General features: G+C 38.2%; 1 protein-coding gene across 1 annotated transcript in view; it reads left to right on the top strand.

Annotated features, from left to right (window-relative positions):
- The window catches only part of LOC137892525 (piezo-type mechanosensitive ion channel component 2), an 83,608-nt gene that overhangs the window by 24,474 nt on the left and 41,019 nt on the right, over nucleotides 1–18,115 (top strand). The window contains exons 7-14 of the mRNA XM_068737733.1: nucleotides 679–892; nucleotides 6,303–6,477; nucleotides 10,009–10,128; nucleotides 11,821–11,938; nucleotides 12,524–12,705; nucleotides 14,323–14,559; nucleotides 15,069–15,189; nucleotides 16,118–16,311. Of these exons, the coding sequence (XP_068593834.1) occupies nucleotides 679–892; nucleotides 6,303–6,477; nucleotides 10,009–10,128; nucleotides 11,821–11,938; nucleotides 12,524–12,705; nucleotides 14,323–14,559; nucleotides 15,069–15,189; nucleotides 16,118–16,311 (1,361 nt within the window). The remainder of the gene's footprint in view (nucleotides 1–678; nucleotides 893–6,302; nucleotides 6,478–10,008; nucleotides 10,129–11,820; nucleotides 11,939–12,523; nucleotides 12,706–14,322; nucleotides 14,560–15,068; nucleotides 15,190–16,117; nucleotides 16,312–18,115) is intronic.

Genomic DNA, 18,115 nt, shown 5'->3' with positions numbered 1-18,115 from the left:
AAGTGTTAGACCTGTACCGAAGGTCCTTCAACAATATCCTGAATTTGAACAAAGTGATTCATAAGATTAAATGAGTAATTTTTATTAAATGGACTATATTTGATGATTACTCTTATTTATTATATCTTATTTTATCTATAGTTATTGGTAATGTTTGGATCACACGAGTCGGCAACAATCCTATGTAGCCTCCACTGCATTCTAATTCTACAGATGGTATACTGTAATACTGATAATATTAGTCTAGCTAATCCTGATCTGTAAGTGCAGAAATACCAGATTTAAACAGAATCAATTTTTTTTAAACTGTGCTTTTAAATATAATGATTGTAGTAAGGGTGCAGAAGTGCAAAGTATATTTGATTTTTAGTAAATAGGATAAATCATGCAAAACCAGCTCAATGGCTAACAAACAAATTTGAGCCAAACAGTATTTGCAGATCATTTGTCACTGCTGTTTGAACTTGCTTCTTGAACTATATGTGTGAGGTTTTAGGGTTTAGGAAATTAAGGAAGAAAATCAGTTAATATTTCTCAGATTTTATAATTTACCCCCAACAACAACTGAAGTATTGTGGTCTATTTGGGTCAAAACAAAAGCTGATAATTAATAAGCATTCTAATCAGATAAGTAAACTACAACTCTGACTATTTATTCCTTTTCTTTTGTGTTTTCAGGTGTCACGCTGCCCTCGTTGACCTCGGCTGTCTACTTCTTCATCTTCCTGTTCCTGTGCACCTGGTGGTCCCTCTGCCGGACCTTCGACACACTCATCTTCAGCTGCATGTGTGTCCTGATGGCCATCTTTAGCGCTGGACACCTCATTGTACTGTACCTCTACCAGTTCCAGTTCTTCCAGGAGTCCATACCACCAGACGATTATTACATCAGGTGATACACATGCACGTTTATGATCCCGAAAAAAAGGGACTCAGAATCCAAACACTGTCTAGAATCCTGTATGTTTACGTTAAATCTGTAATTTTGTGACAGACTCAAAGTTCGAACATATTTCATCAGTCCAAATCAAAACACTTATTAATTTACAATATCTCTGCTTATTAGGATGTATTAGATTGGATACAGAAAGAGATGAATTGAACCTTGAGAACAAAATGCCTTCGAAACAGCAGTGAGTGATGGCTCAAGCTAGAGAAAATGTACTAGCATTAGATCTCATGTCTGTATGATGAATTGTTGAAATGGTATTTCTCTAGTTAAACAGCACAAAGCCCATACATATGCCGTCTGGCTCCTCACTAATGTTAAAGTAACATAACGTGATGACAGCGCTCAGCGGCAAGAGCTCCTTTTGACTTAACAATATTTATTGAGCCCAAGGCAGGTTTGTTTAAATGATAATAAATATTTACCATCGTTACAAACAAGAAGGCAAAGGAAAAGGCAAACCCAGCTGGAGGGAAGATATATCAAACTCGTTCTCACAGCACATCAATATCCGAAGCAGAGCTTTTAGGCTCTTCAGTACAACCAGTGTTGTTTTATTATGCATGAGAGAAGAGACAATCAGCTGTCTGTGGCTGCAGCGGTGAAACGGTGTGGTTGGAGTAAAGCCACATCGTTGCACACCTTGCCAACATACGTTAGACACAGTTGTGATGAATACAAAGTCTGTAGCAGAAAGTACCTTTAGTCACTAAACTCTCTGTTTGACTGACAACTGAATGCAAAGAATGCAGTTTATTTGCTGATTACTAAAAAATACACACAAAAGACCGAGATGTTTGACAAAGAAAAGTGATTTTCTGCTACACCAAGAAAGGAGGAACATTTAACTATAGGAGATGTTACCCAGTTCTAATCATTTCAAGTAATAAATTCCTTATTGGTACTGATCCGTTTTGTTAACTTTTATTTGACCATAAAAAGTCTCACTGAGACGAAATGGTGCCAAAATCTCACATAAAACCTAAAAAATAAAAATTACAATCCTCTAATTTTTATATTCTAACTGTGGACATTGATCATATTTAATCTTCATTTGGGTTCTGAATATGCATCAAAACACACACAGTTATAATCAATAATGAAAAACATTTTCAATATGTTGATGAGGAAATTGTAATAATGTAAAACATGCCCCATCTCACAATATTATAACATTTATTTCCTAACGGCATTTCCACTTTATTTTGAAAGGAAGATGGTACAGGAAGTCAAATCCAATAGAGAGGTAAAGTCTCTTCTCTTCTGGTCCTGCCCCATGGGAATTTCTTTTGGAAAACATATATACTGTAGTCAGCGCGACAAGACAAATACATTTTGTTGAATATAATATAGAAACCAGTATGTATGATAATCATAATATACACCATCTGTCTCATTATAGCTGTTGTCTCAGTCTAGCTGTTGTCTCATTGTAGATGTTGTCTCATGTTATCTCAGTGCCCTTGGTGTTACAGGGTTTTATTGATCTCACGGTTCCTCATTTGAAAGCTGTGCTGCTGGGTCTCAGGACCGAGGCTATTTACAGCTATGTATAGAGGAAGCTGCCTTGGACAAACCTTGTGTCCTCACCATCCTTCTTCTGGTTCAGGTGGCAGATAAGGTGTGATTACAGTGCTGTATTGACGGACTTCTTGTTAGAAAACTCATCAATAGTCTGTTTAAACCGTGAATGAACTATTCAGTAGGAGTCGCATCTAAATCAGTGGTCTTCAGGCCAAAACTCCCTGAAGTCTCTCTAAATTATTAAAAGGATTAAAACAGTTCTATGAAAAAAATACAATATATAATATAATATTTGTCTCCAGGACCATATTTAGCCAGGATGACACAAAATCACAAGGTGTAAAAAATACCATCTTAAATTATCACCAAAAATGACTTAACTTCAATACTGACTTGTAAATTTGCTTCATTTAATTCCCAGCAGTAAATAAGGGAGAGTGGGTGTAACTTTTTTTGATCAGCTCTTTATTTGATAATTGAAGCCTTAAATTTGGAAAGTTTACAATGACTCTAATTCTTCTTTGATAGCTCTTTACATGAACAGGCCAACTATTTCATCATCTGCCGTGTCTTTGTGCGTTTATGTTGACTTTCCACAGCGCTGAGGTATTTCTGTCTGCCGCTGCGTAAAAAAAACACTAAGGCCCAATGTGATGATAAAAGTAACACGCTCTTCTGCGATCCGGCCTGTTACCTCTCTGCTCACCCTCACGCCGTTTGAGGGAAACTTACAAACGTAAATACGTTCAGCTCCCATTGGACAAAAGAAAGGCTACCTCAGTGCTTGCCCTAATTGTGCTTGTTGACAGTTGAGTCGGCCTTGCCGTCAGCCCGGTGTTGAGTGAGACTGTTGAGAGGCCTGGCTTCCACTCCACTTCCTGCCATCCCTTCTTACAATGGAAGTCCCCAGTCATGTGACTAGCGGGCTTTCCCCCAGCTGCAAGAAGAGACCGTTCAGGAAGTGTGACGGGGTCAGAGGGGGGTATTCGCTCCTCCACATGGCAGAGACTCAGGAGACCTCTAAATCTGTGTGGTTGTCACTGGGATACGTCAGTGCTCTTCCTGTTGAGCAGATGATCTTTGTTCTGCTCAGAGGAAGAGTGAATCAAACGGAGTCCTTTGTGGTACAACCAGATTTTTAGCCTCCGTGCATTTTTTAGATTCCAAGAGTGTGGAAGGAAATTGTCTTTGCTGGAATGTCATCTAACAGAAAGTCTACACTTCATTTCTGAAGCTGTTTAAATGAGGGCCAGTCAACTGTTCCTTGACATTGTATTTTCCCTGTTGATTACAAGTGGATATCATGGTAATGTACCACCTATTACGAACATCAGGACCTGTATTTATAAAACTAAGAATTACGCTGAAGAAGGACCCCTTGAGGCAACACCTCCTTCAGATTATAAAAACAAATTTGGACTCACCAATAGCTCCATCCCTCCACTTCCTGCCATATATCCAGGGTGCTTGTCGTGGTGGCAGCAGGCTCAGTCAGTTTAATTTATATAGCCCAATATCACAAATCACAAACATGCCTCAAGGGGCTTTACAATCAGTACGGCATACGACCGCCTCAGTCCTTTCAGATAAGAAAAAACGAAACCTTTTAAAGGGGAAGAAATGGAAGAAACATCAGGAAGAGCAACTAAGGAGGAGTCGTCTCCCTGGACTGACTTGCATACAATAAATGTGTGTACAGATTGAGCAAAATACTAAAAAAAAAAAGTAAAGTGTGTGCGTGGGGGGGCCCTTCCCCACTTCCTACCCCACTACTTCTGGCGCTCTTGGTCAAACCACACCCATCTTCGAACAAGGTTTTCATTTTGATCTCAACTACGCACCGACTGCGACGCTATAGTAGTGACTTAGTTTGTCCACATCCGGACATACAAGACAAAGAAATATAAACACTGCCTCTGTGGTAGTTCCCACTACAGTAGGTGTCTCCAGGACCACATTTTGCCATGATAATAATAATATATTTTATTTGTATAGCGCTTGAAAAGGTACTCAAAGGCAGTTTACATGTTAAATACAGAAACAATAAAAGCAATAACAATATAAATCAGGTAGAAAAATTACATTATAAGAGTAAGAAACAAAAACATACATAACTAGCATCACAGGTTAAAAGCAGATTTAAATAGTTAAATGCATTTTTGAAAGTGGCGAGTGACGGAGAATGTCTGAGGTGCTGAGGGAGGGAGTTCCAGAGGGAGGGGGCAGCAACGGAGAAGGCCCTGACTCCCCAGGTGCAGTGCTTGGACAGAGTAGGGAGGGTTAGGAGGTTGGCGTCGGCGGATCTGAGGTTGCGGTTGGGAGTGTGTCGGTGCAGGTCAGAAAGGTATGAAGGGGCGAGGTTGTAAAGGGCTTTGTATGTAATGAATTTTGAACTGTATTCCTTGCTGTACAGGCAGCCAGTGGAGGTTTTGAAGGACTGGTGTGATGTGATCTCTGGTGCGGGAGTGGGAGAGCAGACGATTTGTGATGTCATTGACGTGGTTTTTGAATGAGAGGGTTTGATCAAAAATGATAGCAACTTTACGAATGTGTGGAAGCAGGAACAGTGTTGTTAGGGAGAAGTTGTTGTGGGATTTGTTTAGTGAATGATGACACACTCCCAGACTCACAAGGTGAAAACAATACCGTTACTGTTGAGGCTTCTTTTGGCCTGAAGAAGAGAAAGTACCCAATATTAAAGTCAAAAATTAAAAATGAAATAGATAGAAATAAAACATAATTTTTAAAATACATTGTTTTCTTTCCTCGTCCCTTTTAATCATCCTGGCACTTCTCAAATTAGGTCCCGGCCCCCAGGTTGTGAGCCACTGATGTTTAGTGTATGGGCCGTCCAGCACAGACAGCATGACTCTGCAGTCCTTTCAGTCTTTTGTAACGTTTGCATCCATTCAACCATCCTGGCTTTGTTTCTGAAATCGATAATTAGTTTTAAAGATGGAGAACCCAGGGCCTGAATTGAATGTAATAAATTAAACAATACACTTATCTCAATGAGAACCGTCCAATCTGCTGATTGATCATTTGGGCAAGTTCGCAAAAGATTTAAGGATGAGTATTCATGCATTTGCTTCTTCTCCAGGCCGTTGAGGAAGGACACAAGTCAAGAAAACTGAATCAACGATTGTAGAATTACAAAGAGTTTAAGTTCAATTATAAACTTGCCTTCAAGGACAAATTAATGGAATAAAGGTTGTATTTTTTTGTCGGGTATAAATCTAAAGCATCTTCATTAGCTATCTTCAGGACTAAAACTGTGGGAGCCAAACAGAGAACAGGCTGCAAATAACAGTTATTCTGCTCATTATTTATTCAATTAATCGATAAATCGTCTTGTCTGGGCATTTGTAACTGGTTTCTGTTTCACAATAAAATGTCATCTAATTTCCTGGTGTGTCCAACCAACAGTCCAAACCACACAAATATTCAATTTGTTGTAATATAAGAACCTGGAACCATCAAATATTTGGCATTTTTGCAAGAAATATTACTTGAACCGTTAATCGATTATCAAAATAGTCGATGTAAATTCATTTTCTGTCAACTAAATGAGTAATCAACAAATTGTTGCAGATCTTAAACGGAGACATATTTTCTGGGAATAATAAAGTTGTATGATCTTGCTTAGAAATCACATTCTTAAGACAGAATTCCTTTTTATGTTGACCTCCATTAAAATAAAATTCCAAGCAACACAACGTCGTCTCTTCCTAATTCAAACTCAAAGTTCCTGATTTTCCTAAAGTCAAATCCATGTCAATGTTCCTGTTCTCATATACCTGTCTGTCTGTCTGTCTGTCTGTCTCTGCAGTATATTTGGCATCTCCCCCATTGTTCAGAGCAACTGCTCCTACACATGGAAGCTCATTGTGCACCCGGAGCTTAAGTGGAACCACTTTGTCAATCCCATCATCCTGCTGATTCTCTACTACACCCTGGCCACGCTCATCCGCCTCTGGCTGCAGGAACCCATCGACCAGCTGACGGTGAGGACAGCAGACAGAAAAGCAAAGAAAGCCCATGAGAGTAGACCTTTTTAGTTCACAGCTTTGTAATAATTTGTCCGTACAGGCTCATTATATTAGGTGAGCAATCATTGTATACCGTGAAGATTTAGTCAGAGTTTCATAAAGGTGGGGGAACTTTGACTTTATTTAACAAAGGTGTTTTTGAAGATTTGTGATTTACTGTGCAATTTGATGATGCTTTTTCTGTTTCAGCCATCAAAAACAGTTTTGTATTGCTTTAAAATCATAGCTTAAGTGCTTCCGTCTAGATTTTGCAGTGATTCAATCAATCATAGAGAAAGAAATATACAGGTGGATGAGGCAGAGCCTCGATAGACAAGTAGGCAATGCAGCGTCAAGACATCCTTTATGATTTGCCATTCAGTTTTCACTATCGCTATCTTCAACTCAGCTGAATGCACCAAGTTCACACCTCCTTCTGGGCATTATGCATTATTCTGGAAGATGCAACAATGTAATTAAGTGACCAGACAATCAAATACAAGACAAAGAGTTTATCAAAGAGTAAATTACAACTCTTCATCACAAAATCACAGCTACATTTAATAAGAGTGAGAGCAACTCAGGGTGGATTTGTATATAATTACCACCCTCAAGTGAAACAGAAAAATGAAATGGACCTAGATTATTGCCTCCAGATAATACAACTTTTCTTTTTTTCCCATCAAACTGTATGATTTAACAATTATTTGTGATGTTAAACATGAATGAGTTCCTGCTTGGAGAAAGCTGGATTTGCAGTTTATGTAAATCTTGGTGGATGCAGGCAGTCAGCCTGAATTTTCGTTGAATTTAACACACACAACACCTCCATGCGGCTCCTCAGTAAATTCCAGACAGTGAACTGAAATAGAACCAAATTGAATTAAATGGGCAGCCAGGTGGCCTCGTGATCAGAGAAACTGTATTGATGGAAGATTCCAGGACGATCGATCGTTGGCTGGATCTGTCCGCTGGAGCGCAGGTGTTATCTGAGACACTGACGGTCTAATTCTGACAAAGCGTGAAGGGAGGATGCATCTGGGTACCATGTTCTAGTGTTCCAGTGCTCTATAGGGGTAAATGTTACACATAACATATAACAACAATGGTCCAAATGTGATCGACTTATGAAGCCATAATGCATTTTTGGTACAAATGTTTACAAAATCTAAAACATGATGCCATATTTTTAATTTTAGTTTATACTAGAAAGTCGTCATCAGATTGTAAACTCTGACTCATGAAAGATCTCACACACTGTGGATCACTTGTAGTCAGTTTGATAACAATACTTATAGGTACATTTCATCCCGATGAAGCTCTGAGGACCAAAACATTCAAAAAATAGGACATTATGTTCCAAGTCTGTTTTCATACAATATGCAGGTGTTCATATGTACATTGACGTCTGTTCATTCTGGCAATTAAAAGATCCCCTCCTATCAAGCTCTCAAAGAAACAGAAGGAGGACAAAATCTACAGTCCTTGAAAGAAATACTATGACTTGATGAACTGACTCAATTAGGGAGTTATAATTAAAAGTCCAAATTTTAAACTCTGAATAGGGGTGTCACAATATACCGGTATTGACGATAACCTTAGTTTTTAGAAAATAAAATATTGACATCATGTTAACGATACACATATCATTATATTGTGTCAATAATCCAGCACTTCTTAAATCACACTTTTGTACATGTTATGTTTACAGACTCTCTCTACACCTTCCTACACTATAAAAGAGACAAATCGCACAATAAACAACGTACAAATATAATTTGATTGATAGAATTATAAGAAAAAATAAAATAAATGACCACTTGATTTTGATTGAACTTAAAGGGTCAGTTTACACAAAACAAAACACGGCATCAAACGTTTTCATAGGAACTGTTTCTTTGACTTCAGTGTGTTTATTATGTCGAGTAACTGGGACATTGTTTGTTAAAAGACAATTTGCTTTAACAATATATAGAGATATATGTTTTAAGATGACTTAATGTATTTCCATTCACCTCCACTGTATGTGGGTGAAACCAAAACTATTTGAATGACTAAATACCAAAATCAAAAAATGTGCTTTGGGTGAATTGACCCTTTAAAAATTAGTTTTTTCTCATAACTGATTGGCCCAAGAACTATCTAATGGTTATTGAAGAATTCACCTTTTTTATATTGTCTTCTCAACTCCCACTACTGAAGTGGAACTACTGCAGGTCTCAATGTAAGTTCATGTAACGTTGGAAACGTCATGGAGACCCTCACTCCTATATTCAAGCCGTCTTCCTTCATCTCAGACCTCGAGGCTCAGCTCTACTGTCCTGTAATGGAGTTATAGATTAGTGTTTTTATAGAGGGGTCAATACTTCCCTGTAAACCTGCAGGGCTGTATGCATTATTGATCTCTCCACAGAGGGGTGCGAGTGTGTGTGTGTGTGTGTGTGTGTATGTGTACGTTTTCACCTACTCTTACACTTTAGACAACGCTAATAATAAAACATGATTACGACATAAATCATCAGCTGACAGGTTTGTTCGATAGTGGAGATGCCAGATTATGAAGCGATATCTGACTGCAGACTGAAAACAAAGAAATACAAAAAATGACAATCACACAACAGTGTCAGCATAATCATTTATTTATAGAGCAAACATTTCAATTGTGCAGTCTGGATTTCATATTGGTTTCATTAACAAGTGTCCAATTGCCATTTTTTTACACAGACACAGACCTCTGCCCAGGCCATGCTCTATATCGCAGTTTTAACGAAAGTAAAGAATAGTATGTGTATCCGTGAATCAGATCTGCTCAAACATTTAATGGCTTCTTCCTTGGCCCATGCTACACTCTTCCACCAAGTTTCATGAAAATCGGGCTCGTAGTTTTTCCGTAATCCTGCTGACAAACAAACAAAATTTAAAACATGACCTCCTTGGCAGCAGTAATTATATGCTTAAACCACAGACTTATTAACAAATGTGTTTATCTGTTATTTAGCTTCATATTTTACATCCTGTTTCAGTATTGTTTTGGATCAAGTTTTTTAGTACAGCATTATTTTGTTTTTCTAACATACTGATGCTCAAAATTCATGAAACACGGGAAACTGAGAACAAGTGGAATTTTCTTTCTAATGTGAATTTAAAAAAAAGAAAATATGTCTGAAAGGCTGAAGAGCCTGCTCATGAATAGCCTTTTGTGCAGTTTTATTTTCTGTATTTTGTGATATTTGAGCCACCTGGACACTTTCTAGATGGTACTATTTGTTGTAAATACAATACAGAAAATCAATGGTAAGAAATACGGTAAAACTACATCATTTCCTCTCTAAAAGGTCACCCATCTCCTCATCAGATAACCACTCCTACACTGTAAAACAGTCTCCAATGGAAGCTGATTAAAACGGATTCTTGACAGTATCGTCTCAGTTGCACAATAGTGGACTGAGCTCAAAGTCCAGTGGTGAAGATATATATCATCCAAACTGTCTATCTTTGTTTTTTCAGGACGACAAGGACGGCAGTATGTGCGAGGAGGAAGATCTGGATGGAAACAGAACAAATAACTCCGCTAACAGGAAGAGGCAGCTGTGGTGGGAATCCCGCCAATGCACAGATGAGAAAAACGTACGTCAGGGTTGACACACGCAGGACTAACAAAGCATTGATTATTGGACAGGTCATGAAGTAATCATCCTTTGGTTAGGATACCATTGTACAACACATATACACAATCCCATTGTTAAAACAAACAAACATCAATACATGCTCAAGAATTTATTTTTCTACAGCCTTGAAAAATAATGAAGATCTGTTGAGAATCAACAAGCTTGGCTGCTAAAAACCCAAATAGCACAACTGATAACTGATGTTGACTAGGAACAAATTGATTCAGCTGTAACATAATAAAGTTGAACGGAAAAATTCTGTAATGTTTTAGTGCAATAATGGTAAAAATAAACATGAAACCTACTTTGTTAAACTGTGAAGTCAAGCTGTTCCATTACATCTTGTTTTACCCGAGCGTTCACCTTCTTAATAGACTTATCCCTGGAAAGATTTCAGCTGGAAATGCGCGCACACACACACACACACACACACACACACACACACACACACACACACACACACACACACACACACACACACACACACACACACACACACACATTCTGACCTTGTTCCCATATCAAGGTCCGTAGTCTGTCTCCACCGGCCACCTCCTGAGGTTTAAAAGCTTTTAGGGTGTGCAGACACAGATGAGTGATGGGCTCGATTTACAGAGTAGTGCTGCTCGACTTTGTTCCTGCTTATCAGCGACTATAAAGAACAAGGAGGCCTTTGACTTCAGCAGCTCATCGATAACGCACCTTGCCTTGTATGCTCTTTTCTCTTCCTAGCTCATCTCCACCCTGGATGGCTACAGTACAACTGAGGTGGGGGCTGCTTTGGATGTGTCTTAAATCTGTGCATCTTACCCCCCTTCAACCCTCAGTCCTGCTGCAAGAAAAGAAATCACTGCAAAGTGCTTTTCACACTGCACCCTCATAGAACAGAGTTATCCTTAACCTGTGTTTCAAAGTTTATGTTTAGCTCCTGTATAGACTGCAGTACACCTCAGTTGTCACGCTGTCATCAAAAAGCCACTGTGCTAAAGTGCCTTCTGAGTTGGCAACATGGAAGATGTATAAAAAGCTGTTTGTGATGTTTAAAGTTGTGCAGGGATGACGTATTTTTGTAGGCCAACCTGGAAGTTTGCATCGCACCGGTTCCCTCGACAAAAAGCCAATGGGACTTTCCTTTGGATCATTGCTGAAAATATGCTCTGTGGCAAAAAAAAAAGTATAATACTTACTCAAGTTTTCAGCGAGAGAACCTTCACAAATGAACACCACTTTTATGATTTTTGAAATTGAAATTAAATCGTCAGAGGTAAAAAGCTAACTTTAAACTAGAAACGAACTACACAAGGGTCACATGACTTTATGTAAACACCACGAAGCTAAAGGCGGACTAGTGTTTGCCGAGATGAAAGAATGTGCAGTGTGAAAAGTAGAAGAAATCCCTGTACTGCCCTACAAAGCCAAAGTGTGGTAACTAAGCTGCCAACAAACTAACTGAAACCAACAAAAAGCCACATCTACAATCTGCTTATTTTTGGCAAATGAATAAAATATCCTGCTGGTGAATGATTTGATTACACAAAAGCAGTTATACCTGTTTGCGTTTGTGGGGCAGGAAGCAGTACAGTAGTGTGATCCCATAACAAACCTGTTCCTCAGTTACTTTTTTATTGTAATTTGTGATGATGATCTACAGGCTGTGCCCACCTCAAACGGGACGTCCTTTGACTTTGTCACAACGGAGAACGGACCAGTCTGTGTGGACTTGTATTCCACCCCTCAGTATAAAATGGACCAGCCCAGTGACGTAACAGGTGAGCTGGTTACCGCCTGCGTCTTCTCTCTAAATGTCCTTGAAAAGATCAAACTGAATGAAATGAATATTAACAACACATATTTACTTTTAATCCAGTTCACAACGTAACATAGTGTGACAAGAATGCCTTTTTTATTCACCACGGGTGCTGAAACAATTTCCGGAAAGCATACACCTGTGCATCCTCTCTCATACCTCCTCTGGATGCATGGAGGAATTGAGACGTCCTTTCATGAGATTGATTTACGGGTCACAGGAAGGAGTACGGGGGAGAGAGGAGACGAGGAGGCACGAAATAAAAATATAAGAGTGGCTAGTCTATAGTTGCATCCTAAACTAGCACTGCTGCCACATGGTAATGATGTAATGCATAATCAATGATCACAGTAAGCTAACTTCTTAAAAGGGCTATGTGGTTGAGACAAACTGTGAGACTCATGTTTAGAAACAACTTCTAAAACCAGATTGATAAAACTCACATTTTGTCAGCAACTTTTTCTAAAATGAGGCACAAGGGTTATCTCAATAATGAAACGGAGTACCGTAACTATTCTAACTGAGTTGTGTTTCTGTGTCCATCCAGAGAAGAAGGAAGAGTGTGTGTATGAGGTGCGTTTTCCCCCGGAGGATTCTGCGTTGGAGGAAGGAGAGGAGAAGTCTGAGGAAGGAGAGGATGGGATAAAGAAGAGAGGAGTCAGTGCAATGGTCAAAATCTTCCACTTCATCTTGAAACAGAGCTATATCTGTGCTCTCATAGCCATGATGGTAAGTAATACAGCCCGCAGGTGGTGAAACCTGGGAGCCACAGAGAGGCTCATGCTGCATTTGTGTCATGTGTCTGGATGTCAGAAAGGAAATCATCCAAAACCACTTTCATTTGCAAATTTAAAATTTACCATATACTACTCTCTTTAAGTGGTGTTGGCTGTGTTAGTTTGAATGAAATTTACAAAAAATATAATCCCCAAAGAACTGATTTTTCGTTTTTCAGCTTGTCGTTTATATTTACAATTTAATATGACATATATAGCAACGAAATAACACTTTCATGGCTGAATATGTGGCAGGATGTTACTAAAAAAAAGGAGCATCTGTTTATACCTTTAGACATAGACTAGACACAATTCCCTGCACAATTTAAATTCCCTGATTTACACATTTAGATCTTCATTTTGAGAAATATAACGATCACATTTTAGTTTTAATTATTTAATAATTTCCTTATGAAGCTCCCTGGAAATAACTGATAAATATGGTAGCAATTACAGGAAAAGTAGAATGTTCTAAGACTTTTTTTAGTTAGCTATAAAAATATAGCAAATAATCCATTTTAGTTTTAGGTGATAGGTGTCTGTCCATTCATAGTTGCAGTGTTAACAGCTAACTGCCTTGGCAAATTCAATTTCACTCAAAGCATGATGGGAATTGTAGTTCTACACTACATATACATGTGGAGATAATTGCAACAAACCCAAACTATTGTAGAAAACTTGATTTAATTAATTAAAAGTGTCCAAGTACCACACACGTGCCAAATAAGACCATTTCTAGGTTGCTTAACTTGCTGACATACAACGTGGAATGTAACTAATTGCATTTACTCAAGTACTGTACTTAAGTATAAATTAGAGGTACTTGAATATTTCCCTTTTATGCAACTTTATACTTCCACTCCACTACATCTCAAACACAAAAATATTGTACTTTTTACTCCACTACATTTATTAGACAGCTTTAGTTTCTTTTTTCATTACAGTTTTTCATCCTTTTCCTGTTCAGTGAAAACCCTGTATTTCTAGATGTGTGGAATTTGAATATTTGTGATAAACTGAAGGATCAAGTGTTTCTTTATGTGTTGTGGAAACCTTCTTACTACTTAAGCTGAATAAACTATTTCAAAAGCCTCTCAGATCAGCTGGGAAATGTATTGTCACAAAGCTGAAAACAGGGATATTTTTCTAAACTCATGAAAAGTAGACTTTTTAGAGATATGCTCTCACAGGACAGCGACGCTACAAACATATGATGTTCTCTTAGTAGGAAAATGCAACAAACACATTAATGCAGCAGTAATATTAATCCAAGAACAGTATATATAATAGTAAAACACTGACAGGGAACATTATACTGCACAATGAGTACTTTTACTTTTCATACTTCAAGTAATTTTTCCTAATACTGCCTCTATAGTTTAACTTAAGTAAGGTTCTGAGTGTAGGACCTTTGAACACTTCTTCCACCACTACTAACATATATGACATATCCAGTTATGTCTGGAGTCATGCAGTGCCTCTGTAAATGATCTTTGTATTTTACCTTCATTAGCCCCATTAGCAGAGTTTCAGCATTTATTTTCAGTGTTCTGTGATTTGTTCTCCTCAGACGTGGAGCATCACATACGTCAGCTGGCTGACGTTTGTCTTCCTCATCTGGTCTTGCACGCTGTGGATGGTGAGGGACAGGAGGCGTTACGCCATGCTGTCCTCTCCCTTCATGGTGGCCTACGGCAACCTGGTGATAGTTCTGCAGTACATTTGGAGTTTTGAGATCATAGATCATTCCAAATTCCCTGGGTTCTTTGTCAAAAAGAACAACCCTTTCCACTCGCTTTCATCCAAGGTTTGGGAGTTAAAGCATTTTCTCAATTTTGACATTGCCATGTCTTTCTGTCTACTATAAATCAATGAAATCATTTAAACGGACCTTGATTGAGTGACAACCTGTGATCTGTAATATGTGCAAGGACTTCTGATGCAACAGATGTACTTTGTATGCAGCTAATGGAATATACTGTCAAACTGTGTCTCTTTTATAGTCAATTAATACATTATTTCTGAATTGCTCAAAGACCTTACTGTGTCTAGAATAAGATTTTATACGCCAGTTGATCCCCACAGACTTGCAATGGTGTGTTTGTTATGACTCATACTACAGATGTATTAATCTACTCCTTCTACTTCACACCTGGGTCAAATTGTTTTTTTAAAGTTTGTTTTAAGTGTTAGATGAATGCAACATATGCTGGAAAGTTTGGAAACTCACCTACAGTCTGCTCAACTAAATGTAAATGATTTCTTAGTTCATCTTTTCTTTTCTGTTTATCTACACATTGTATTTATTGTGTGTAGGTTCTGTGTCTGCTGAGCTTCTGGCTGCTACTAAGACAAACGCTTACAGAAAGAGAGGAAAAACTAAAGGATGACAGCGCTGGTCTCTCAGATGTTCATGTGGAGGATCACAAAAAGAAGGGTAAGCCCTGGGCTCTTATTTTATTTAGATTATAGTAGAAATAATATAATATATGTTGCAGTATAAGCTGCTAGCACCTCCCATACGTGTGAAAAGATACTAACCAAACAGTAACGTTTGCCTTTGTTTGGAAGCCTTCAGCTTTATTCATCATTTTGTACTCTTTAGTTTATTTTCGAGGGAGGGATGCTGAGGCTGTTCTACAGGCCATCCAGATTTCTACCCTCCCTGAGGGCTAAAAGTTTGACTATTGCCCCTCCAAGATCAAATAAAGCTTTTCAGTATTTCTTTCAAAACAAATTCAGTTATGCAATGACTCATAATTCATTACCTACCAGGCAGTTATGCATTTTCACCTTACAATATGTTCCAAAAACAAATCAAAATTTCTGAAATTTTAAGTTTTCTCTTTTTTTTTTATTACTTTAATGTTTATTGCGTTTTCAACTCTGGACAGAACATCATGAGCATCCATCCATCACATCACCAAACAATACAACATTGAACAAATACAGCAAAAGCAGTTGACAAGGCAGTTCAGACACATAAACCTTCTCATTTATTTCATAACTTAACAGTTTAGTCACTTGTTGGCATCATGTTTCATGTAAATGATCCATTTGTTGCAGCTCATGTCAAAGATATCGCCTTTAATTTTGAGTGGGTATGTCTGCTTTTTCATCAAATAGATATCCCGGACAATCTCAAACCATTGTTTTTTTCCTCGGAGGTTGTAACAACAAATGTGGTTTAATACTTCAGTTCTCAGAATCCTGGTACCTGCGAAAACAAACTATTGACGTTTTGATAAAGAAGTCAGGCAATAATTGCCCTTTTTCCATCACTCAGTGAGCAATTGTGATCTGTGAGTCTGTGAAAGTGAATGTAGTCGGTGCAGAGTTTTCTGATTCGCTGCTGTGTTTTATAGAGGAAGAGGACTCTGAGGAGGGAGGGGAGCAGGACATCATGCAGGTTCTGGGCAACATGGTCATGGCTCTGCTGGTGAAATACTGGATCTACATCTGTGGTGGCATGTTCTTCTTCGTCAGCTTCGAGGGAACAATCGTCATGTACAAGATCATCTACATGATGATGTTCCTCTCCTGTGTGGCGCTCTACCAGGTAACAAAACACCTGTGATTGTGATAGCTTTGTACACATACTTTATGTAGCTCCATATTACCAATCTCAAATTCCCCCTCGGTTATCTTAATATTTAAAACAAAAATTCACATTCTTTAAATATGTTCTTCTGTATCTTCTTAATCAAGCGCATGATTGAAGACACACACAATGTTGATGGAAATCTTACCACTTTTTATTACTGCTCTGTTGTGTCAAACCTATGCACATTTAAAAATGCACAGTACCTGTTTATTAACAATTCAGACAGACATATTTTGTATCTATGGAATATTTTGGGTCTTGACTTTTCATAAAATTTAATAAATTACCGTATTTTTCGGACTATAAGACGCACCGGATTATAAGGCGCACTGTGAATTAACGTGTCTATGTTCACACATAAACCGCACCGGATTATAAGGCGCATTAAGCAAAACAACACAGTCCGGTAAATCAAACTTTATTCAACTCAGTTGTAACAACAAATACCGGTACAGAAAAATACACTCACTTATCGATTCATTCCTCTTCCACAAATCCATCGAATTCTTCATCTTCAGTGTCTGAGTGAAACAGCTGTGCGATTTCGGCATCAAGAATGCCCGAATCCATTTTCCGAGTCAGTCTTGTTGCCGTTATCGGTACTTGGCTGTTCAGTGATGATTCCAGCTTTCGTGAAAGCTCGGACGACGGTTGCGGCCGACACCTCAGCCCACGCGTCAGCAATCCAGTGGCAGATAGTGGCGTAACTAGCCCGGCGTTGCCTCCCGTGCGTACCGTAATGCTCCGAATATCCATTGCGCGGAGCGGCTTCGTTGCTCGCCAAAGTCGTACTTACATATTTCGACAGATTTTTGAGCGCATTGTACCACATAAAATCGATCAATAAGCACAACAAGTAACCGTACATAAGGCGCGCTGGATTATAAGGCGCACTGTCAATTTTTGAGAAAATTTAAGGATTTTAAGTGCGCCTTATAGTCCGAAAAATACGGTAATATTTATTTGCACAAATCTCCAGACTAAAACCGTTTGACCTCTTTTGCTTATAAAGCCCTTTGAAACCAAATTGGATGCATTCAAAAATGTACTTTCATCCTTTAAATGCTGTTTACTAAGTAGTACTGTGTTTATTCCAAACTTAGCATATGGGTAGGGTGCTTTAAGGTTACCAAATTCAATTTCCCAAAGACAGAAGGTTCTGACAATGTTAGTATATCATAAAGTTTGTATACAGAAGGCTCATAATCCACAGTGTATTCTCAACTGTTTTATAACCCCTACTTTATTTATTTATTTATTTACCTGTAATCCCCATTAGTTACTACCTGGTCTCCATACGAAAATACTCAGCACACAAATATGTAATAAAATCTACATCCAAAACAACAACAAAGAAAACAATTATCAAACAACAATAAAATATTGTTATTTGCCGTATTTAAAGAGGTGCTCTTGTTATTTGCCATCAGGTATTTCCTTCAACTCTCTTTACTCATTTGAAACAGTTTAACTTGTTGATGGCAACAGTACGTTGCCTTACATTAGTTTTTGAAACAGGAAGTGAATAACAACCTCTTAATACATGCCTAGTATAAACGTTATGGCCATTACTACTATATGAAAATGGATACCTGTGCTGTGGCTTATATTTAAGCCTGAAATCTGATCCACAAAACAATACTTTTGTTTTTTAGAAAAATAAGAACTAACTTTTTTACTCCATTTCCCACATTGCAGCCGATTGTAAATCCCTATCCAATGCAATAGACAGTTCTCCAATTGATAATGCTGGTAAATA

This window comes from Cebidichthys violaceus, unplaced genomic scaffold (assembly GCF_023349555.1).
Source record: "Cebidichthys violaceus isolate CVI_PGR_0920_01 unplaced genomic scaffold, fCebVio1.0.p SCAF_8, whole genome shotgun sequence".
Taxonomy (NCBI): Eukaryota; Metazoa; Chordata; class Actinopteri; order Perciformes; family Stichaeidae; genus Cebidichthys; species Cebidichthys violaceus.
Note: the sequence above shows the minus strand (reverse complement) of the source record. Positions and strands in the feature narration are given on the sequence as shown.